General features: G+C 45.9%; 2 protein-coding genes across 5 annotated transcripts in view; one reads left to right on the top strand and one right to left on the bottom strand.

Annotated features, from left to right (window-relative positions):
* The window catches only part of WDR4 (WD repeat domain 4), a 140,438-nt gene that overhangs the window by 20,340 nt on the left and 95,358 nt on the right, over nucleotides 1-24,740 (bottom strand). For both annotated transcript variants that reach the window (XM_033940459.1, XM_033940458.1), the window contains 2 exons: nucleotides 21,930-22,028; nucleotides 7,584-7,648 (listed from right to left, as the gene is read on the bottom strand). In XM_033940459.1, coding sequence (XP_033796350.1) covers nucleotides 7,584-7,648; nucleotides 21,930-22,028 — 164 coding nt within the window. The remainder of the gene's footprint in view (nucleotides 1-7,583; nucleotides 7,649-21,929; nucleotides 22,029-24,740) is intronic.
* The window catches only part of SLC37A1 (solute carrier family 37 member 1), a 368,358-nt gene that overhangs the window by 257,237 nt on the left and 86,381 nt on the right, over nucleotides 1-24,740 (top strand). The window lies entirely within an intron of this gene.

The raw sequence follows: 24,740 nt of genomic DNA, 5'->3' as shown, positions 1-24,740 counted from the left end.
GATTAGTGAATAAAGATTAAAACTTATCTTCTCATCAGCTTACTATTATCATTTCTTCCACGTTGGATCTTGTTAGCCAACTGTCTTGTTGTTATCTGGCACAGCCACAATCATATGCTGGGGGTTACTGTACAAGGGTAAATACGGTATGTTGCACCAAACCTATAACCCACTAGTCAAAGCGTAAATGTTGATTTTACTGTGCAGGTACTGCCTCTCAATTCTGATCTCAGTAACACATTAAGGACTAGATTTAGTAATATGCAGCACTGTGATTATGGTGACATTCTTACCTGTCAATTTCATTTTCTTGAATCCTGTTATTCAGTCCAGACCAGTGGGTTGTGTCCCCTTATCATCCAATGGGAGGCAGAGAAATTCTATATTCCAATGACATTACTGATATAAGGGTAGTGCAGCTTGGAACAATCTAGTACACTAATGCCAAAGCCAAATTTAAATAGTCAAACCAGTATTCAAATTAACAATAACCCAGGAACTTACCAAGAGAACTCTCTGCAAAAGCCTAATTGCTTAATTATACAAATATATAAACAACCAGCGGTAAGAGTTAGGGAAATAGATAAGATAAATTGGAGAAGGAAGATAAAGGAATATAATCGTGAGATCACTACACTTCCCCCTCCCCATTCACGGTTTTGACACTCGCAGTTTCACATATTCGCAAATTTTTTTTTTTTTTTTGGGGGGGGGAGGGGGGAGAATAAAACCACCATAGTTTCGGATGTTCCTGCCTCCCTCGCCTTACCTGGTGGTCTAGCGGGCTTTCGGGGCAGGAGCAATCTTCCTACGCTCCTGCCCCGTGTAGATCGCCAATAGGAAATGGCTGCTGTGAGCTTCCGTCATAGTCTCGAGACTACGGGAACTCATGGCAGTCATTTCCTATTGGCAATCTGCAAGGAGCAGGAGCGTAGGAAGATCGCTCCTGCTCCGAAGGCCTGCTAGACCACCAGGTAAGGCCGGAATGCCAGGGGGAAGGTGGGAAGGCGGCAGGGATGGGTCAGAGCCGGACCAGAAGTTATTCGCGGTTTTTCTCCATTCGCGGTCCGGCTCTGCCCCTATCCCCTGCGAATACCGAGGGAGAAGTGTAAAGCTAGGAAAATATATTATGGTAACAAAATCAATACAGCAAAAGATCAAAATAAGGCCTTATTTTTATTATGGAAATATCAATTACAACATCAGACTGATAAACTTATTACACCTTCTGTAGAAGAATTAGCTACTTTCTTTACTGATAAAATTTTAATGATAAGGTTTTCATTTTCTAACATTTCAGGGCCATTCTATCTACCTTACAATGAAAAATATTTTAATGAGGTTCCAGTTGATAGATATCGGCACAATTTTAGTACAGTAACAGAATGCCAACTGCTGAAGCTTTGCAATAAATTTGGTCAAAAAAATGTTTGCTTGACCATGTCCCTTCAAACATTTTTTTGTAGCATTCCTACATATGTTATTCCTTAGTTTACAATGTTGGTTAATTATCTTCTTACCAATGGTTTCTTTGCATCAGATATGGGTCCAATTATACTCATTCCATTGTTAAAAAATTCTGAATTAGATCCTACATTACCCTCCCATTATCGTCCTGTAGCAAATATACTGCTGTTAACAAAGATTTTGGAATCTATTGTTTCAAGGCAACTTTCAGAATATCTGGATGAATTTTCCATACTTCTTCCGTTTCAACATGGATTTCGTCTGAACCATAGCACTGAAACTCTTCTTACTGCACTGATGGCAAAAGTTCAACATTTTTTGGTCCATGGCCGTTGTGCTATTTTGTTGCAATTTGATCTTTCGGAAGCTTTTGATGTCGTGGATCACAATATTCTTTTACAACTTTTGATTAATATTGGCCTGGATCAGAGAGTTCCGAATTGGTTCAGCGGCTTCTTGAAATTACAATCTTATCAAGTACATGCTGAGGGTAAATTTTCTCCATCTTGGTCTCCTGTTTGTGGAGAACCCCAGGGATCTCCACTGTCTCCCATATTATTCAATGTATATATGATGACATTGAAATATTTGAATTTATCCACTTCCAAATCGATTTTTACATATGCTGAAGATATTTTCATCTTGCTTGAAGTTGATCCATCATTGTTGAATTTAACAGCAGACATCAATTCTTGTATTTCAAGGTTGGGCTTCCTTTGTACGTATGAAATTAAATGCCACTAAAACTAAATATGGTTTGGCCCCATCTGCACAATTAGACTCTAGTGATACTCTGAAGATTGAATTCTTATCTAGAATCCTTGGATTTATTCTGGACTCCACTCTTTCTCTGACTAACCAAATTAATAACGTATCAAAAAAATGCTTCTTTAATCTACAAATATTAAGGAGAGTTTGTGGTTTTTTTCATCAACATCATTTTGCTGTATTATTGGTCCAGGATATTGTCTTGGCTTCTCTGGACTATGCAAATTCTCTTTACTTTAGCTTAAGTAAGTGTAACAAAGAGATTACAGCTGATTCAGAACACGGCTGCCAAATTAATCTTTGGTAAGAACAGATATGATCATGTTACTCCATTATTGAGGGCACTGCATTGGCCACTGTAGTATTTAAGAGTCTATATGGGATCTTTTCTCCATTATTTCCCCTTTCTTTCAACTCTTATCGACCTCTTTTTACTAAAGGCATAATAAATTTAAACTAGTATTTCCTTCTACTAGAGGGATTCAAACTTTAGGTAGACTTTCCCATTCTCTGGCATTTACCCTGGTGAAAACCTGGAATGATCTCCCTTCAGAAATCAGACTTCTTTCCTCTTTGACATGTTTTAGAAAAACCCTGAAGACATATCTGTTCAATAAATTTTTAGATGACAAATAAGAGATGGTAATAGATGAACTTTCCTGTCTAACCATTGTTCCCTAATATTACTTTGAGTAAACTTTTGTTAACCGGTTCGAGTCTCTTTGGAGAATCACCTGGTATATAAGACTAAGGATTGGATTGGACATCCCAGCACTGAACCCTTCATGGAAGGGGTGCAGGACCAGTCTAATAAGATTCAAAAGGTAAAATTATTTTTACTTGTTAATGTTCTATCATCCAGCTAGACTATAAACTTTTCATGCAAATGATTTGACCCATATCAGGAGGGAGGGGTCTATAGGACCCATGATCATGAGGGGATGCTTCCGGCCGGAAGGGGAGGTGAGGAGGGAGGCAACTCACAGCAGTCATCCTTTACTGCAGGAACAAGACCCTTTACAACTCCCAAGGTGTGGTGAAAAGCCTTGTTCCCGAACCCGTTGCAGACGGCCAAATTTTTTCTTTATTCCTGTGAATTTGCCGTGGCTTATCGTTGGAAACAGTCAACATGTCATTCTCTAATTAAGGGGTAAAAGGTCTTGGACTTGATATCCCACATTTCTATCGTGGACACTTGGAATGCATTACCGGAGGAAGTGATCAGGCAGAGTACGGTCCAGGGATTCAAACAGGGATTGGACGGATTCCTGAGGGATAAAGGGATCGTGGGATACTGAGAGAGGTGCTGGGATGTAACACCAGGTAATGAGTAAAAACCAACCAGGTCGTGCATGTGAAAGACCGGAGGGCTAGGGCTTCGATAGGAAGGCAGGACTTAAATGGGAAGCCAAGGTGGCAAGGGAGCCCCTTCTAATGATTCTGACAGGTCGTGACCTGTTTGGGCCGCCGCGGGAGCGGACTGCTGGGCAGGATGGACCTGTGGTCTGACCCGGCGGAGGCACTGCTTATGTTCTTATCACACAACCAAAGCAGTTTACATAATTTATGCAGGTATTCTCTCTCTCTATCCCTGTACTTTTTTATTCTGAATTTTGCATCAGGCTTTAGCAATATGCATACTTGCAGAAGAACGAACTCTCCACAGGATCCATCTACTGGCTAGAAGATCTTCAAGCCTGTAAGGAGAATAACCAAGATAGAAAAACAGGTGATTCAGAACTGAGCTTACACAGAGAGGGTGGGCTGTACTGAATCCTCAGGGACTAACAGAAAGAAGATTATCAAAGGCATAAACCTAATCTTTCATTCTGTTACATCCATTCTGGATTCAGTTCGTTAGGTGATGTACCAAAACAATAGCAGCATCTAGGGAGGAGCAGAAGGTCCCAAAAGCGGGATCAGAACGAGCTGCCACATCCACCCGGTTAGAAAATTTGCAACAAAAACGGCAAAAATAAACAAAATCCAAAAATAAAAAATAGCGATTTGAGGAGGTGGGAGACCTGAACCCTACTCTCAGAAACCTCTCAAAAATAAGTTTTAGAGAGTTTCACAGACCACCCCTTAAATTCCCATAGGAAATAACAGAGGTGTACTCACAGTCACTGAAGAGCCTTGCCTATTAGCTCTTTTCTCTGCAGCTAAATGAAGGGAAATGATTTTCTGCCTCAGAATAGCTCCAAAATGACCAGACTTGAAGATCTTTGGATTGCCAGTCAGGCCCCCATGGATTCTCTCTACATGACTGTGATGAGCCGAGTGGTCATTTCCCACCACATTGCCAGGACCTGCAGTGCTCCGGGCCAGGTTTTCTAACAACCCTCTCTGTATTCACACACATATACACTTCTAGACACTCTTATAATATACTTTTATTGATGTACAGGAACTGAGTCTGTTCCTTCACAAGCTCAGAGAAACCCAAAACTCTATACTTTAAGTTCAGTCTCTTAGTCCAGTGTAACAGTGTTTGAATAAACACTGAATGGGAATTCATGCTGTATATAGAACAATCAGCTCTCAGCAATTTCAAAACCTGCGTGGCTTACCTCAGCCATACCAGACATTAGCTGTTCCTTTCACAGCAGTGTTAGGCTCTTCAGCAGATAGCCTCAACCAAATAAACATTGGCTTACCTTAGCCAGCACCTTTACTATCCAAGCTTCCCACGGAGTTCTCCTTAACCCACAGCTTCTGAACCTTTTTTGCTCAGGGAAGTCTCGTGGAGGCTCTCACCTTCCCACAGGTGACCCTCTCCTAGGCCCTCTCACGGGGACCTCTCAAAATGAATCCCAGACTGGGCAGATGAAGCTCTTCCTGCCTAGGTTCCACCCCATGACTCAGCATGGTAGCTTGTTCATGCAGTTTAGTGCCACCTGCTGGATGAGGGTTGAGTTCTCTGAGCTACAAAGCTCAATGCATCTTGGACCCTGTAGTTTAGCATCACCTGCTGGATGAGGATTGAACTCTGAACTACAGAACTCAATGCATTCTGGATCCTGTAGTTTACCCACTAATTGGCCAGAGCCATCTACTGCCCACCAGGCTAAAAACTGACAAATTGCCGGGCCCGGACGGAATTCACCCAAGAATACTAAGAGAACTTAGAAACGAAATAGCGGAGTTACTGCAGCAGATTTGTAACCTATCCCTGAAAACAGGGGTAATACCGGAAGACTGGAGGATAGCAAATGTTACACCTATCTTCAAGAAGGGAACCGGAGGCGACCCGGGGAATTATAGACCGGTCAGCTTGACCTCAGTTCCGGGGAAGATGGCCGAATCATTGATCAAGAACAGTATCAGTGAGCACATAGAAAAAAATAAGCTGATGAGAACAAGCCAGCATGGTTTTTGTACTGGAAGATCGTGCCAAACAAACCTACTGCACTTCTTCGAGGGGATAAGCGGACATTTGGACAAAGGTGACCACATAGATATAGTATACCTAGACTTCCAGAAAGCCTTTGACAAGGTACCTCATGAGCGCCTTCTAAGGAAACTGTGGAACCACGGGGTGGAAGGGGACATACACAGATGGATCAAAAACTGGCTGGCAAACAGGAAACAGAGGGTAGGAGTAAAGGGACACTATTCTGACTGGAAAGGGGTCACAAGTGGCGTCCCACAAGGGTCAGTGCTGGGACCGCTGCTATTCAATATATTTATTAATGACTTGGAAACAGGGACAAAGTGTGAAGTTATAAAATTTGCGGATGACACAAAACTCTCCAGTAAGGTTAGATCTGTAGAGGAATGTAAAAAACTCCAAAGGGACCTGGACAAACTGAGTGAGTGGGAAGATAAATGGCAGATGAGTTTTAATGTGGAGAAATGTAAAGTTATGCACATAGGGAAAGGGAACCTGATGTACAACTACATGATGGGGGGGATAACATTGGGAAAAGGCAACCTAGAAAAGGACTTGGGGGTTTTGGTGGATAAAACAATGAAACCGGCAGCACAATGCGCAGCGGCCTCAAAAAAGGCGAACAGAATGTTGGGCATTATCAAAAAAGGTATCACTACCAGAACCAAGGAAGTTATCCTCCCGCTGTACAGGGCAATGGTGCGACCGCATCTGGAGTACTGCGTCCAGTACTGGTCGCCGTACCTAAAGAAAGATATGGCGATACTCGAGAGGGTCCAGAGAAGAGCGACAAAAATGATAAAAGGCATGGAAAACCTCTCGTATGCTGAGAGGCTGGAGAAGTTGGGGCTCTTTTCCCTGGAAAAGCGGAGACTTAGAGGGGATATGATAGAAACTTATAAGATCATGAAGGGTATAGTGAAGGGAGAGAGAGACAGATTCTTCAGACTGGCGGGGGCAACAAAAACAAGAGGACACTCAAAAAAATTGAAGGGAGATAGGTTCAGAGCAAATGCTAGGAAGTTCTTCTTCACCCAGAGGGTGGTGGACACCTGGAATGCGCTTCCAGAGGGGGTAGTTGAGCAGAGTACAGTTTTGGGTTTCAAAAAGGGATTGGACGAGTTCCTAAAGGGTAAGGGAATCCAGGGGTACAATTAGAGGGTTACTATACAAGACAAAATGCTCTTGAGTAATAGATCACTACAGGTCATTGACCTGGGGGGCCGCCGCGGGAGCGGACTGCTGGGCATGATGGACCTATGGTCTGACTCGGCAGAGGCAATGCTTATGTGCTTATGTGAGGGAGAATCCCTGACTACCTTACAACAACCAGGGGCGGGAAATGCATCCTGTGCCCTGAAACTTGGAGGATGTTTTACTTGGGATGCATACAGCCTGAGCTTAAACCCATGACAAGGTCAGAGGGCAAGCGAGCTCCCAGGGAAATGGACCCCGAATCCAGGAAGGGTGGCACACAGCAGGCCAGCTCCACAGATCCACTGAAGTTTCTTAGTGAAGCAGCAGTCCAGCTCCACAGATCCACTGAAGTTTCTCAGTGAAGCAGCAGTCCGACTCCACAGGACTGCATCCTTTCCTCCAACAAAGGACCACGGTAAAGGGGTCTCAAGGCACTTAAGCCACCGAAAAAGATGAACTTTAAGCAAACAAATAAGAAAAAGATGCAGAGCAAATCCAAAAGACTTCTGCATGGATTGCTTGCAGAAACTGAAAACTACAGGGGGCTCTAACTCTCTCTCTAAGGTGGGATTGAGCATGTGCTGAGAAAAGTGTTATGATTTCTGCAACTCTTGGATTGCGGGAAGGGATTGAACACCTAACATACTGAATCCAGAAGGGACATAACAGAAAGATGTTTACTTTATGCACATAATGGACCCTAAATTCCAATTTCCACTCTGAATTTTTTCTCTGCATGCTCTCATTTCCCATGCCATACCTGTCACATAGAACAGCAACAAAATTCCTTGGGGAACAGGAAATTATTCGGGAAACTGCAAGTTTCTGTGAAAAGAAAAATGCAAATGTTATACAAGTACCTGAGAAAGTATGCATGTTTGTGTATGTCCAACTGCTCAGCTTTTGATAGTGAATCAAGGATAAAAATTTAGACCATAAGTTTACTGACATTTTGACACACAAACTTTATTTAATGACCTAAAAAAAAAAAAATATATATATATATATATATATATATATACATACACACACAAACACACACCTGCGAAACTATTTATAAAACTGTAAACTAATATGTTCCTTGTGAGCCTCTCTTAGCCTTTTGATTGATATTGAAAATCTAAGTGCATGGGGAGAAGGTTAACACTCTGACACCCACCACAAGAGGGTAAATAAAGCTATTTGGATCCTAACTAAACTAGAAAAAATTAAGTTCCCATTAAAAAGAAATCTCCTATATTGTTCCTTTGATGTATATATGACTGTATATGTTTCTATTACTTTGGAGGAAGAGGGGAGAAATGATAGAGACGTTTAAATACCTACATAATGTAAATGCGCATGAGTTGGGTCTCTTTAATTTGAAAGGAAACTCTGCAATGAGAGGGCATAGGATGAAGTTAAAAGGCTCCAGAGTAATCTAAGGAAATATTTTTTTCCAGAAAGGGTGGTAGATGCATGGAACAGTCTCCCAGAAGAGGTGGTGGAGACAGAGACCGTGTCTGAATTCAAAGGGGCCTGGGATAGGCACGTGGGATCTCTCGGAGAGAGTAAGAGATAATGGTTACTGTGGATGGGCAGACTAGATGGGCCATTTAGCCTTTATCTGCCATCATGTTTCTATGTCTCTGGAAAACGAATGAAGTCTGATGACTTTTGTCATATATTCTCAGAGATTATTCAGTTTGAATAATTTTTTAGCCCTGTCCTGCTCACTCACTTGATTTTGTGGATTTTTTTCTTTTTAACATTTGCATTTCCTTTTAAAGAATGAACATGCAAAGTTGGACCCCCTATATGCCAGGTCTTTATGTATTTCATCATCTTCTATGGATGGAACCACTGAGCAGCATTCTCTTATGTGTACTGCCTAGATTGCAGTATACACTCACTACAAAAACTTGCTGCAAAGCTGATTACAACCAGTTCAAGAAAAAAAGAGACAGTTTATTTTCTATAATTTTTAACATAAAAATTCTAAAGTTTCATCCTTTTCTATTTTATTTCATATTACTTTTTCGTTATTTAACTTATTTGGCTATATGGTTTACCAACTGTCTGTCTCTGAATAGTTTCTACATTCTGAATAGTTTCTACATTGTTCAATTTTACAGTAGACCTCTCTTGGTAAGAATTGCTATATTCTGTGATTGATCATTAAACTAATTTTGTTGTTTTACTGACACAAATCATATTGCTTTCTCCCTCTTCTTGGATGGTGGCTCTAAAGAGTCAGTCTTCTAGATAAGTATGAATCAGCCAGCCTGTGCTGTAGAGATGAGCTGCTACCACCATCACCATCACCTTGGTGAACGTTTGGGGGTTGCATTTGCCAGCCCAAATGGTAGCACTGAGAATTGATAGCAATTTTTCAACACGTGAAATCTCAGGAACTTTCTGTGTGCCAGGAAAATTGGAATATGGCGATAAGCCTCCATCAAATCCAGGGCATTCAGAAACTCTCCCAGTTGGACTGTTGCAATGACAGATCTCACCGTCTCCATCCGGAAACGCAGAACCTTCAGGGTCGCATTTACATGTTTGAGATCCAGAATGAGTCTCCAGTCATCGGAATCTTTCTTGGGCATGACAAAGTTTATCAAGTATCTCCCCGAGCCGGAGTGTTCTTCTGGAATTGGTTCTATGGCTTGAATATCCAGCAACCTGTTTAATATTGCCCAGACTTGGATCGCCCAATCTGGTCGGCCCGCCAGAGAATCCATGAACCAGTCAGACACAGGATGCAAACTCTATTTGTAAACTTTTCTGAAAATATCCAAGACCCAAAGATCTGTTGTCATGCTTTTACAGGCCTCCAGAAAGTCCGAGAGGCGGCTGGAAGCCTGGTCTCATTGTAGCTTCTTGGCTGCCATTGTGGCCAGGGAACCTGTATTTTGGGTTTTCTGGCTTCCATAATATCTGTCTTGAACATTGATAGGTTCTCCAAGATGAGCCTCCTGAGGTGTACAGGCAAAAATGTCGGGGACCCCCCAAAAAGAGTCCAGTTCTGGCTTCTGGCTGCTCAGGACTTGGGAGAAAGATCTTGCACGTTGGCATTTGCCACAAAGCATGTCCCTTAAAGGGGAACCTGCTATGCGTACTCTTAGAGGTTAAATTGCCCATCTAATCCACAGCACGCGTCAGGTAGAGATGGAGTCTAATTACATCATAAAGCGCGTCAACCACATTACCAGCAGGATCCGAGGTAATAGCTCAGCCACTATACTGTCCAGAGTTTGCAGTCTTAAATGGCAGGCGTGTGTAAAGAAAAAAGCAGCTGATGCTGCCTTAACTCCAAGAGCCAGGGCCTTAAACTGTCGCTTGAGGACCATATCCATTCTGCGGTGCTGTGTATCCTTCAGCACGACTCCTCCCTCACTAGGTAAGGATGTGAATTTAGTCACCTGTGCCACCAGGGAGCCTACCTATGGCATAGAAAACATTTGCTGGAATTCTTGATCCAGAGAATACAGCTTAGTCTTGGTCTTGCGTCCCTTTGAGGGAGCCTTCCAGGACCTCCCAGGACTCTCTAACCAGGAGTTTCATGTCTGGGTGCCACGGAAAGGATGTGGACTGAGATCAGACCCTGCTCAAACGAGATGCCTGGAGTGGATCAAACTTGAGCTCATGAAGAGACTCAGTATTAATGACTGGCAGGGCCAAAGATTTGAACGTCCGCTGTATGGAGGGATCCTCTCCTGGGTCTGTGGCTGGGACTCCAACCTGATCCTCAACATAGGAAGCTGAATTTCCCATCAGGGAGGCCTCACTTTAAGACAGTAAGTGGATCAAGATTGAACTTTCATCCCCTGAATCCCTGCTCGACTGACAATCAGATTCAAAGAGAAGCTCCACTCCCATAGAAGAAGCACTCTGAAGATCCTTAGAGATGTGCGCGAGGGTCGCTCTTTAGTGGACCTAAATTGTGTATTTTGGCCATGCGAACCAATGTGCCTATCCCAGGCCCTTTTGAATTCAGACACAGTCTGTCTCCACCACCTCTTCCAGGAGACTGTTCCATGCATCTACCACCCTTTTCTGTAAAAAAATATTTCCTTGGATTACACCAGAGCCTATCACCTGAAATCGAGGGTGAAATACTCACATGGATTAAAAACTGGCTGGATCATAGGAAACAGAGAGTGGGGGTAAATGGACAATACTCGGACTGGAAGAACGTCACAAGTGAGTGCCGCAGGGCTCGGTGCTTGGACCCGGTGTTCTTCAACATCTTTATAAATGATCTAGACATTGGTATGATGAATGAGGTAATTAAATTTGCGGACGATACGAAGTTATTCAGAGTAGCAAAGACAGAGGGGGATTGCGAAGATCTGCAACGTGACATAATCAGGCTCGAGGAATGGACATCAACATGGCAGATGAGGTTCAACATGGATAAGTGTAAAGTGATGCATGTGGGTAACAAAAATCTCATGCACGAATACAGGATGTCCGGGGCGGTACTTGGAGAGACATCCTAGGAAAGAGACTTGGGAGTTATGATTGACAAGTTGATGAATCCGTCCACGCAATGTGTGGTGGCGGCGAAAAGGGTGAACAGAATGATAGGAATGATAAAAAAGGGAATCACAAACAGTTCGGAGAAGGTTATCATGCCGCTGTACCAGGCCATGGTGCGCCCTCACTTGGAGTACTGCGTCCAGCACTGGTCGCCGTACATGAAGAAGGACATGAAGCTACTTGAAAAAGAGTCCAGAAAAGGGCGACTAACATGGTTAAGGGGCTAGATGAGTTGCCGTATAGTGAAAGATTAGAGAAACTGGGCCTTTTCTCCCTCGAACAGAGGAGATTGAGAGGGGACATAATCGAAATATTCAAGGTACTGAAGGGAATAGACTTAGTAGATAAGGACAGGTTGTTCACCCTCTCCAAGGTAAGGAGAACGAGAGGGCACTCTCTAAAATTGAAAGGGGATAGATTCCGTACGAACGTAAGGAAGTTCTTCTTCACCCAGAGTGGTAGAAAACTGGAACGTTCTTCCGGAGTCTGTCGTAGGGGAAAACACCCTCCAGGGATTCAAGACAAAGTTAGACAAGTTCCTGCTGTACCAGAAGGTACTCATGTAGGGCTAGTCTCAGTTAAGGCGCTGGTCTTTGACCAAGGACCGCCGCGTGAGCGGACTGCTGGGCACGATGGACCACTGGTCTGATCCAACCGTGGCAATTCTTATGTTCTTACCTCTTAACTTCATTCTATGCCCTCTCATTGCAGTTTCCTTTCAAATGAAAGACTTGACTCATGCGCATTTACATTATGTAGATATTTAAACATCTCTATCATATCTCCCCTCTCCTGCCTTTCCTTCAAAGTAAACAGATTGAGATTTTTAAGTTTGTCCCCATACACCTTATGATGAAGACCACATACCATTTTAGTAGCCTTCCTCTAAATCGACTCCATCCTTTTTGAAGGAGCGGCCTCCAGAATTGTACACAGTATTCTAAATGAGGTCTCACCAAAGTCTTATATAGGGGCATCAATACCTCCTTTTTCCTACTGACCATACCTCTTCCTTATGCAACCTAACATCCTTCTAGCTTTCGCCGTCACCTTTTCAACCTGTTTGGCCACCTTAAGATCATCACATACAATCACACCCAAGTCCCGCTCTTCTGTCGTGCACATAAGTTCTTCACCCCCTAAACTGTACCATTTCCTTGGATTTTTGCAGCCCAAATGCATGACCTTGCATTTCTTATCATTAAATTTTAGCTGCCAAATTTCAGACCATTCTTCAAGCTTCGCCAGGTCAGTCTTCATGTTATTCATACCATCCGGCATGTCTACTCTATTGCAGATTTTGGAATCATCCGCAACGAGGCAAATCTTATCCGACAACCCTTCAGCAATATCATTTATAAAAATGTTAAAAAAACAGGCCCAAGAACAGAATCTTGAGGCACACCACTGGTAACATACCTTTCCCTCAGAGCAATTTCCATTGATCACCTTCCATTCAACCAGTTCTTTACCCAACCCATCACTTTGGGACCCATCCCAAGGGCACTCAGTTTATTTATTACACATCTGTGTGGAACACTGTCAAAGGCTTTGCTAAAATCTAAATACACCACATCTAGTGCATATCCTCTATCCAATTCTCTGGTCACCCAGTCAAAGAAATTGATCAGATTTGTCTGACAAGACCTACCACCTCTAGTGCCTCTGGTCCTGTAATTCATAGGATTCCAGAAACTTCACCATTCTCTGTTTTAAAAGTATTTCCATTCATTTGTTTACCACAGAAGTCAGACTTACCGGCCAGTAATTCCCTACTTCTTCCTTACTTCAACTTTTGTGGAGAGGGACCACATCCGCCCTTCTCCAATCCTCCGGTACCACTCCAAACTCTAAAGACTTGTTGAAAAGGTCAGTCAGTAGAGCTACCAGAACTTCCCTAAGTTTCTTCAGCACCCTCGGATGTACACCATCCGGCCTCATCCCTTTGCCTACCTTTATTTTAGCTAGCTCCTCACGAACACAACCCTTTGAAAATCTCAGGGTCTATTACTCCATCCCTATTCATGTTTGTCTTTTGCAGTCTCACTCCCGGCACTTCAGCCATGAACACAGAACAGAAATATTTGTTAAATAATTCTGCCTTTTCTTTATCAGCTTCTACATATTCCTCCCCTTCACCTTTGAGTCTCACAATTCCACTTTTGCACTTCTTCCTATCACTAATATATCTAAACAATGTTTTGTCTCCCCGTTTTAACATGACAGATATTTTTTTCCCCATTTGCATCTTGCTTTCCTGACTACATGACCAGCCTCTCTTAACTTTTCCAGATATTTTTGCCTGTCTTCCTCCTTCTGCAATCTTTTGTAGTTTATGAAAGCTAACCTCTTATTCCTTACCTTCTCAGCTAATATGCCTTTTCTTTGGCTGCAGAGCCTCTGCGCTAGTTCAGCATGCCATGCCACTGTTTGAGGATTCCTGGGGAAATTTTTGCTCCCCTAACAGGCTCAAAAGCCATGCACCAGAGGTCACGTGGGAGCTAAACTTGAAGTTCCTGCCTCCCCACTTTGCTCAAAGCAACACGTTGCAAAAGGGTGCTCTTCCGTCATCCATCCTTTGCAAACAAGGCATGATATAAGCATATTAGAGTCAGAGGACTCAATCCCTGACACTTTTGAAGCAAAATGGAGGTTTTTGGAGAAGTGTGAAAACTTAGGAAGAAATAAAAAAATCCAAGATGGCCACGCTTGTGAATTTTAGTGCTAAAAAACAGTAAGATCACCTCAGGGATGACCAAAAACCTAAACAAATCCCAGGATTTTAGGGAAGGGGGGACCAAGGTTCTAATTGTCGTAAGTGTTAAAAAATCCCCACCCCCAATCTGATTTTTCCCACAGTGTCACAGCCTTACTCACAGACCATGTGCTGGGGAAATGGTGCTGCTGCTGCCTGCTTTAGCTCCTCTCAGGTGTAGCTGTTCTAGCAGAGCCTCTGCTTCCAGTCACTCAGCCACTTCACTGGGATCTTCTAGCTGCTGGTCAAACCTTCACAGACCAACCTTCAACCTCCTAAACCTCTCACGAAAAAGGGAGGCAAGACAAAATGCAGCTGGCACTGTGAGCACCCTGAAGGAACGCTATTAGTGCCTAAATAGTCTACGGTCTAGCCCTTGACCAAGTCAAAGGGGTGAGCAAACAACAGGAGAACGGGCCTTGAGCTTCACCAATCTTCAGCAGGATGGCTGAAACAGGTCCCTGAAGGATACACCTGCTAGCTGCACATTTAAAATCTGCTCCTCTCCATGCAGGCAGAGTAGACTCTTATCAATAAGGATTTCTGATTTCATGAAAAGGACTGTGACTAGAGTGAAAAAAACCCACAAAACTATCGCAAAATTGTATTGTAACATCATTTACTCATGTACTATAACACCATTACTAAAGCTCAGGTATTGTAAAATCAGTATAGTAGCTCCTAGTTGCACCTCACATATAGTAACACCATTCCTGAAGCTCAGGTATCATAACACAGTTATAAAAACTTATGTGGACCGCTCTGAATTGATTACCTAGCCAATAGTAGTGGTAGGGATGTTTTCAATAAATAATAAACAAAAGAAAAAAAGAAATAAACCGAGCAAGTCTAAAGACACCTTTCACGCTCGCCTGCAGAAAGAAACTGAAGGGGGAAGCAGACCCCTGGGAGAAGGAGGAGCTGTGATTTTTCCTTGCTAGCGTACTACAGAAAGATGTCAGAGTACCCCTAAGGTTCAGCATACTAATGCACAGGAAACAGAAATTCTTTTTCATTTGCATCACTCCAAGGTGCAACAGCACCTCAAATATTGTGTGCATTTCTGGTCACTATTGCTTAAATAAGATATAACGGAAATAATAATAAAACTTTATTCTTATATACCACCCTGCCATGAGTTCTGAGTGGTTAACATAAAAGAGCACTGCACATTCAGCAAAGCATACAGACAATTGAAAAAAAAACCATCAAATTTACCTGAGAATGAAAATGAACGCAATACATTCAGCAAAGCATACAAACAGTTAGAACAGGGATCTCAAAGTCCCTCCTTGAGGGCCGCAATCCATGAGATCTATGTGCATGCATGAGATCTATGTGCATACACTGCTTTCAATGCATATTCATTGGGGAAATCCTGAAAACCCGACTGGATTGCGGCCCTCAAGGAGGGACTTTGAGTTCCCTGAGTTAGAAGATCAAGTTTCACATTTTTCAAATAATTTAGGTACAGAGAAGGGTGACCAAAATCATCGAGGGAATGGGATGACTTCCCTGTAAGGAAAAGCGAAAGAAGAAAGGACCTAGATGCCCACTAGGTTCAGATAGAATACCTGTATATAATGTGTTTAACGCAGCATACGTCTGATAGCACTATAAAAATGATAAGCAGTAGTAGTAGTAAGTTTAGCAAGGTTTAAAAAAAAGGTTTGGATAATTTCCTAAAAGTCCATAAGCCATTATTAAGATGGACTTGGAAAATCCACTGCTTCTTCCTGGAATAAGCAGCATAAACAGCACAGTTACTTACCGTAACAGGTGTTATCCAGGGACAGCAGGCATATATTCTCACATGTGGGTGACGTCATCTACGGAGCCCCGGCGCGGACAGCTTTTCAAGCAAACTTGATTAAAGTTTCAAGTTTGCACACTGCACCACGCATGTGCGTGCCTTCTCGCCCACTAGAGGGCGCATCCCACCTCGTGGTCCTCAGTTCCATAACTAGCAAGGAAGCCATCCCCGGGGAGGCGGGCGGGTTGTGAGAATATATGCCTGCTGTCCCTGGATAACACCTGTTACGGTAAGTAACTGTGCTTTATCCCAGGACAAGCAGGCATGATATTCTCACATGTGGGTGACCTCCAAGCTAACCAAAAAAGGGCAGGTGGGAGGATGGCAATTTAGGAAACAGATTTTGCAATACTGACTGGCCAAACCGGCCGTCACTTCTGGATAAAGTGTCCAGACAGTAATGAGAGGTGAATGTATGAACCGAAGACCAAGTGGCAGCCTTACATATGTCCTCCATCGGCGTGGATCGGAGGAAAGCTATCGAAGCTGCCATCGCTCGGACCTTGTGCCCCGTGACTCGACCCGGGGGAGGAAGGCCAGCCTGAGCGTAGCAAAAGGAAATGCAAGCGGCCAACCAGTTAGACAGAGTGCGCTTGGAAACTGGATGCCCTAATCGATTGGGATCGAAGGACAAAAACAATTGAGGAACCTTCCGATGAGGCCTGGTGCGTTGAAGATAAAATGCCAACGCCCTCTTACAGTCAAGCGTGTGAAGCGCCGTCTCGCCAGGATGGGAGTGGGGCTTCGGGAAGAACACAGGAAGGACAATGGACTGATTGAGGTGGAAGTCAGAAACAACTTTAGGTAAAAACTTAGGATGGGTGCGGAGAACCACCTTGTCGTGATGAAAGACAGTGAAAGGAGGGTCCGCGACCAAGGCTTGCAACTCCCCGATCCGCCTGGCGGAGGTGAGGGCAATTAGGAACACCGCCTTCCAAGTCAGAAATTTTAAGAGGGACTTGTTGAGTGGCTCAAACGGGGGTTTCATCAGTTGAGCCAGAACCACATTCAAATTCCACACGACTGACGGAGGCTTAAGAGGGGGACAAACCCTGAGTAACCCTTTCATGAAGCGTGTCACCAAGGGATGGAGTGACAGAGGGCGTCCCTCCAGAGGTTGGTGGAAAGCAGAAATCGCACTGAGATGAACCCGTACCGAAGTGGTTTTCAAGCCGGAGCGCGACAAATGAAACAGATATTCTAAAACCGAGGATACCGGAACTGATACCGGATCCAGGTGAAAAGACGAGCACCAGGTGGAAAACCTGGTCCATTTCTGCGCATAGCAAAGCCTCGTCGAGATCTTGCGGGAGGCTTCCAACACCTCCTTCACCGATTGAGACAGGTCCGGAGGAGTCAGGGAACAAGAAACCAGGCTGTCAGGTGCAATGACTGCAGATTGGGATGTAACATGGATCCTTGACTCTGAGACAGCAGAGAAGGAGAGACAGGCAGGGGGAGAGGCTCTCTGGCACTGAGCTGGAGCAGCAGGGAGAACCAGTGCTGGCGCGGCCACCGAGGTGCTATGAGAATCATCGTGGCCGTGGACGATTTTAGGTGTACCAACGTTCGCATGATCAGAGGGAACGGAGGGAATGCATACAGGAACCTCCCTTCCCAGTCGAGTAGGAAGGCATCCGCTTCCAGACGGTCCTGCGAGTACATCCGAGAACAATATAGTGGTAGTTTGTGTGTCTCCGGAGAGGCAAACAGATCCACCTGTGGCGTTCCCCAGCGAGCGAAGACCTCGCGTAGAACTGCTGAGTGTAGAGTCCACTCGTGCGGTTGCAGAAGTCGACTCAGTTTGTCCGCCAGGCAATTCCGTTCTCCTTGGATGTAGACCGCCCGGAGGAAGATGTTCCGGGAGGTCGCCCACTCCCAGAGGCGAAGAGCTTCGGAGCAGAGGGGCCATGACCCCGTTCCTCCCTGCTTGTTCACATAATACATTGCCACCTGATTGTCCGTGCGGACGAGGACCACCTGGTCCTGCAATATGTGAACGAAGGCTCGAAGTGCTAGGAAGATGGCTCGCAGCTCTAGCACGTTGATATGACACTGGCGGTCTTCTGACGACCACAGGCCCTGCGTGCGAAGACCGTCGAGATGGGCTCCCCACGCGTACTCCGAGGAGTCCGTGGTCAGGACCTTGCGAAAAGGCGGAGTGCGAAACAATAGTCCCATGGACAGATTTGAAGAGTCTGTCCACCAACGCAGCGATTTCCGCAAGGGCGGAGTTACCGAAATGAGGCGAGACGCCGGGTCGCACTCCTGACGCCACTGGGACGCGAGGGTCCACTGAGGGATCCTCAGATGTAGTCTCGCAAACGGCGTGACATGTACCGTCGAGGCCATATGGCCCAGCAGCATCATCATGCGCTTGGCTGACACCTTCGACCGTTGAGAGACCTGGTGGCTCATCCGTACCAGGGCTTCCAACCGCTGGGTCGGCAGGTAGGAGCGTAGGCGCACCGTGTCCAGCACCGCACCTATGAATTGAAGAGACTGCGACGGCCTCAACTGAGACTTTGGAAAGTTTATCTCGAACCCGAGGGTTTGCAGGAAGGCAATAGACTGTCGGGTCGCTGAGATAACCCCCTCCCTGGTCGGGGCTTTGATGAGCCAATCGTCCAGGTAAGGGAACACGTGAAGTCCACGCGACCTGAGGGCTGCTGCGACCACCACCATGCACTTCGTGAATACTCGTGGGGACGCGGCTAGGCCGAAGGGCAGTACCCTGTACTGGAGGTGGAGGTCCCCCGCCTGGAATCGTAAGAATCTTCGACAGGCGGGGTGCACCGGAACATGGGTGTATGCTTCCTTCAGGTCGAGGGAGCACATCCAGTCCCCTTCCTCCAAGAGGGGATACAGAACCGGGAGAGATAGCATTCGAAACTTCTCCCGGGCCAGGAATTTGTTGAGCTTCCTGAGGTCCAGTATGGGGCGCAGGTCCCCGGTCTTTTTTGGGACCAAGAAGTAGCGGGAGTAAAACCCCGTACCCCACTGGTCCTTGGGGACCGGCTCGACCGCCCGAAGCTTCAAGAGGGCTTTGGCTTCGGTTATAAGGGTCGGTAGCTGCGAACGGTTGCAGGGGACTAAACTTGGGGGACTGTCCGGCGGCGAGGACACAAAGTTGAGCGAGTAGCCCTCTGAGACGATCCGGAGCACCCAAGCGTCTGAGGTAATCCCGGTCCATGCCTCCCGGAAGGACCGAAGACGGCCCCCGATAGGAAGGGGTTCCTGTGAAAGCGCGGAGGGGAACCCGCCCCGTCCGCTCAGCCCGTCAAAAGGAAGGCGCTGGCTTAGAAGGGCCCTGCGCCGGGGCTTGGGGTTGTCCCCCTCTGCCTCGCTGAGACGGACGTCTCGGAGGCAGTCTCGAGAAAGCCGGGGTCGACTTCTGAGGGTATCGGCGCGGCGGAGGCCGAAAGGGTTTCTGCGGCGGGGGCCTAGGTTTGGGGCGGACCAGGGATGCTAGAGAGCGCTCCTGTTCCGACAAGCGCTTGGTCGCCGCATCCAATGACTCGTCGAATAACTCGGACCCCACACAAGGCAAGTCTGCCAGGCGTTCCTGCAGGTTTGGGTCCATGTCGAGGGTGCGAAGCCAGGCCAAGCGGCGCATGGCCACCGCGAGGGCCGACACCCTCGAAACCAGCTCAAAGGCGTCGTACACTGCATGGAATAGGTACAACCGCAATTGAGACAGGTTGGACATAAACTTGTCGAATCCTGCTCTTTGGGAGTCCGGTAACGAGTTTCGATATTGAGGAAGGTCCTTCACCATACCACGCAAAAAGGAGGAAAAGGTGAAGGCGTAGTTTAGAACCCTGGTGGCCATCAGGGAATTTGAATAGAGGCGGCGGCCAAACTTGTCCAGGGTCCGCCCCTCCCTGCCTGGTGGAACCGCCGCAGAAACCCGTGAGGGCTGTGATTTTTTAAGAGCAGACTCCACCAGAAGAGACTGGTGTGAGAGCTGCGCCTTATCGAACCCTTTAGGGGGAATCGTCCTATACTTCGATTCCATTTTTGAGGGCACAGACGTGACTGTAAGAGGGTTTGACAAGTTCTTCAGCCAGGTTTGCAGAAGGACACTGTTGAGGGGGAGTCTAGGCACCTCCCTAGGAAGAATGGGGAGGTCCTGTTCCTCCAAAAATTCTTTGGAATACCGAGAGCCTACCATCAGGTCAATCCCCAGGGCTTGGGCCATGTCCTGAACGAAGGATGAAAATGAGGACGGCCTAGCCTGGGGAGAGGGGGTTCTCGACCGCCCCACCGAGGAGAGGGGGGAGGCCTCATGGGAATAATGAGGATCCCTAACCGATCCCGAATCCCAGGATCCCCTCTCGAGGGCCCTCGAGGGGGAAGGGGAAGTTGTCCTCCTCGCAGAGCCCTTGGGTGAGGACCCCGGGGTTCGTGGGACACTCTCCCGTTTCCTCGGCGAGGCGGCCCGGGAAGACTTCCCATGGGGTGAGCGGAGGAGCCTCGGGTTGTCGAGGCGCAACTCCGACACCTGCAACGCCTCGCCCCCGAACGACAAGGAACGGTCGCGCCGAGGCGAGCCTCGGGGCCGCTTAGACTTCCTCGATCGACGCCCCGTCCGAGGTCGCGTCGAGGGCGAGGCGTGTCTGGAAGACCCGGAGGAAGAGGAGGAAAGACGGCGCACTCTGCGCAACTTTTCTTTGGGCCTTATACTCCGCTCAGGGGGTTCCCCCGAGGTCGAGGTCCGGGGCGGGGCCGAGACCGAGGTGAACGGGGTCCCAGTACCCGAGACCGAGGTCGCCGAGGCCGGGGCTCCCGAGGGAGCCGAGGCCGGGGCCTCCGAGACCGAAGGCGTCCAGGCCGAGGTCGAGGCCGCCGGAACCGCAGCACGCTGCAACACTTCCAGGGCTCCCGACAGCTCCGATGAGATCAGAGCTCGGAGGAGATCCTGGAAGGCCGGAATCCCCACGAAGGTGGGGAGTTCCGAGTCCGGGGCACACTCCCTGGAGGGCGACCTCGGTCTCGAGTATTCCCTCGGGGTGTGCGGAGTCGAGGTCCGATGCGGGGCCGGGGTCGACCCACCCGCCTTGGCCTGACTCGAGGATGGCTTCTTTGCTGAAGGGGATGGAACAGAGGACTTACCCGAAGCTTGCTTCACTGACGACGCCTTCGAGGAGGAGGGCCGAGGCGAGGCCGAGGCCCCCGAGGACGCCGAGGCCGAGGTCAAGGCCGGGGCCGAAGCCGGGGCCGACGTCGAGGCCTTAGGCGGCGCGTCGACGGCGAACAATTCGGCCATTCTTGCCTTACGGCGACGGAGGGCCCTGTTTTGGAAGGTAGCACAGCGATCACACGAGTCTGTCGGATGTTCGGGCCCAAGGCAGACGATGCACCACCGGTGAGGGTCAGTGATAGAAAGCAACCTCTCGCACCGGTTGCACTTTTTGAATCCCGTAACAGGACGGGACATCCACGAAGAAAAAGAAGAAGGCCGGGAACGTACCAACGTCCCGCGGCCACGGATTCCGGGAGCCCCCGGAGTCCGATGAAAAACGAAAGACTTTTTTTTTTTTTTTGAAGAGAAACGAAAAGAAAGAAACAGCACCGCGAACTAATTCGAAGGAAAACAAACTAAACGCGGCAGCTAGAAGGCAAAAACACTGGAGCTCAGATCCACAGGGCTTTCTTGCTCCGCGGAAAAATTTGAACTGAGGACCACGAGGTGGGATGCGCCCTCTAGTGGGCGAGAAGGCACGCACATGCGTGGTGCAGTGTGCAAACTTGAAACTTTAATCAAGTTTGCTTGAAAAGCTGTCCGCGCCGGGGCTCCGTAGATGACGTCACCCACATGTGAGAATATCATGCCTGCTTGTCCTGGGATAACCTATTTTACTCTTCTGGGATTTTGCCAAATATTTGTAACACGGATTTAACACTGTTGGAAACAGGATACTAGGCCCAATGGACCTTTCATCTGTCTCAGTATGGTGATGCTTATGTACTCTGCCTCTCTATCCTTCATAGATACTCAGAAAATGTTTTACCTTCTCTAGGATGTCTCCTGTAGAGGGGCTACAGCCGGTGAGGTCACAGCACTGCACTTCTCTTCCCTCTTCATACTTCCATAGCCTCAACGTTGAGTCCTGCACATTATACAACCCAAAAAGTCCAAAGACAATTTTTTCAAGAATCAAGGGATAGATACAAAAATTCTAACATGTCCTCATCAGAAAACATGAAAAAAATACTGGTGGTCTTAAATATGTGTACCCTTGAGGAGAGTAAGGACGGAGGAATGTGCTAAAGACTTAAGTACGTACTTAAAAGGAATTATTAATAAGCAAGCCAATTCCAAATTAGGAGAAGCCCTAAAACTAGAAAGCATAATACAAAGCTACAAGGAGGTAAGAGTCTAAGGCAACATCTGGAAAATTTTTTTTTTATTGACGAGTAATCCGTGCTTGGAATGCCCATCCAAAAGAGATAATGGAAACAAACACTGTGCTGGAATTCAAATAGAAGTGGGACAATCATAAAGGATCTCTAAAATATTGGATATTGTGTAAAATCAAAATTTATTAAACTTGAAACTATACACCAACTGGGAAATATTCACAGAAAACAAGTCACAACAACAAAAGGTTCTTCCAGATGAACTTTACTGATGTGAAATAAAGTTATTCGACATCAATAAAGTTCATCTGGAAGAACCCTTCGTCACTGTGACTTGATTCTACTACTAATCACTTATATAGTGCTGAAAGGCGAACACAGCGGTGTACATTTTAACATTTATAGACAGTTCCTGCTCGGAAGAGCTGGACACAGACAGACATATATGGTTGGGGATGCAGAACCCAAGGTGAGAAGAGTTAAGAGCAAAAGCACTCTCAAAGAGGTGGGCTTTTAACTGGGCCTTGAACACTGCCAGAGACAGAGCCCAGGCTTTTCGCCTTATCTGTGTTATTTCTTGTCAAATCAGGAAATACTCTTATTTTAGACCCTAAAAAGTGAGAATCCAAATGTCTAAAGGAAAGTTTCAAAACAGTATTGTGGTCTAGTTCAAAAGCAAAGGAAACCAGTAATGTAGTTCTGAGAGTAACCACTTCCAGAGATGACTCCAAAAAAGCAGTGAATCCCAAGGCTTCTTCTCTCCCACCTGTACCTTCAGGGTTAGAAGAACTTCTCAGACCCTGAAGGTATTTTGAGCTTGTGTAATAGGACAGAGTGCCTCCAATGGCATCCCCAAAACTTCCATCAAGAATTTCTTAAACATATCCACAGCTGGGATTAGTGGAGATTTAGGAAAGTTCAGGAGTCTTTAGATTATGTTATCTAGATTGATTTTCCAGGTACTCTAAATGTATTGCAATATAATTTCTCTATTTAACTGCTGAAGATTCAAAAGTCTCCACAGCTTGTTTCCTGGCCCAAGGTTTTGGAAGCAGCTTGTAACTTGTAGCTTGCAGCTTGTAGTTCTGTGAATATTTTTCCAGTTGGTGTATGTTCTTCCAGCCCCGCTTTTTGGAATTATGGCAATATTAAGTATGCTTCAAGGGGGGCAGCTTCTCAGATGCTAGGCTGCTGTCAAAACAGTGGTAGCAAAGTAGGCTCACATCATGGGAAAAGTAACCAGCATTAGCTGCTGGCTGCATCTGAGGGTCCATAACCACTCTCCCAATTTAGCCATAAAATGGGAGAGGAATAACATATCCCAACACAGCTGCCTAAGCCACCATTTAGCTTGGCGACTGTCCTGTTTATAACGATTAATGCTAGTGCCTGGAAGTGAGAAGTCATCACCAGAGCTCAACATTTAAAAAAAAATGTCATAGATTATCAAATATAAATACTTTAAAGCAGGGGTGTCCAACCTGCGGCCCCATGAAGTATTTTGTGCAGCCCTGGTCGAGGGCAATGCAGTGTTTTCCTCTGCAGCCCCCGGATGTTTACCGTCTTGCCGGCTCCCTCATCTGTCTTGCTGCAGCATTTGAGTGTTTCTGCGGTCCCAGAAACATTTTTTTCGGCCAATGTGGCCCAGGGAAGCCAAAATGTTGGACACCCCTGCTTTAAAGGGTTGCATCAGCTCTAGCAGAAAAATCTATTACATCTGAGCAAACAACAAATAATACACCTCCATATATCCAGGAAATGCGAGTTGCATTATTTCTAGAGAAAGGAAATTAAATTACATAGTAGTAAAGCAGTGGGACATTCTTCCAGAGGAAGCAGCCAAACGTACAGTAAGTATTATTCTGAACAAATTGGAAAAGGAAAACCACTTTTGAAAAAAATATTTCAAACACACTTCCTAGCTAACCCAACTGAATTAACAACTAAATCAACAACTACCCCAATAGCAGCTGAACTGGCAACCTCTTCCAAAGCAAAAGTAGACCACATCAAAATCTGACACTAACAAAAGGAAAAATAGCTAACTGCACAGAAGTACTAAGAAACAGCACAAAATCAAAAGAGAGAGAAGACCCTCCACAAAGAAAAGGACCAGCAGATACATACTGAGAGGAATTCTCCCCAGTCAAAGAAACAAGAGTTAAAGGAAAGGAACTTATTATTAACCGCTTTGAGTGTGGTTCTAAAATTACAAAAAGGTGGTATACAAGAAAGATTACTACCCGATTACGCCAATCTCAATGCTCATTAAATGTTTGCCCAATTTTCCTACAAAAAAATCCATCAAAAATATACATCTATTAGACTGTCTGAACGACTCACTAGAAAAAAGAATATTCCCAAACACCTAGGAAAAAATCATTTTAACACCCATCCCAAAATATAAAAAAATGAACGATGTCGAGAATGAACGATGTCGAGAATTACAATCCTGTAGCTTC

The sequence above is a fragment of the Geotrypetes seraphini genome, chromosome 4 (assembly GCF_902459505.1).
Source record: "Geotrypetes seraphini chromosome 4, aGeoSer1.1, whole genome shotgun sequence".
NCBI classification, from domain to species: domain Eukaryota; kingdom Metazoa; phylum Chordata; class Amphibia; order Gymnophiona; family Dermophiidae; genus Geotrypetes; species Geotrypetes seraphini.
Note: the sequence above shows the minus strand (reverse complement) of the source record. Positions and strands in the feature narration are given on the sequence as shown.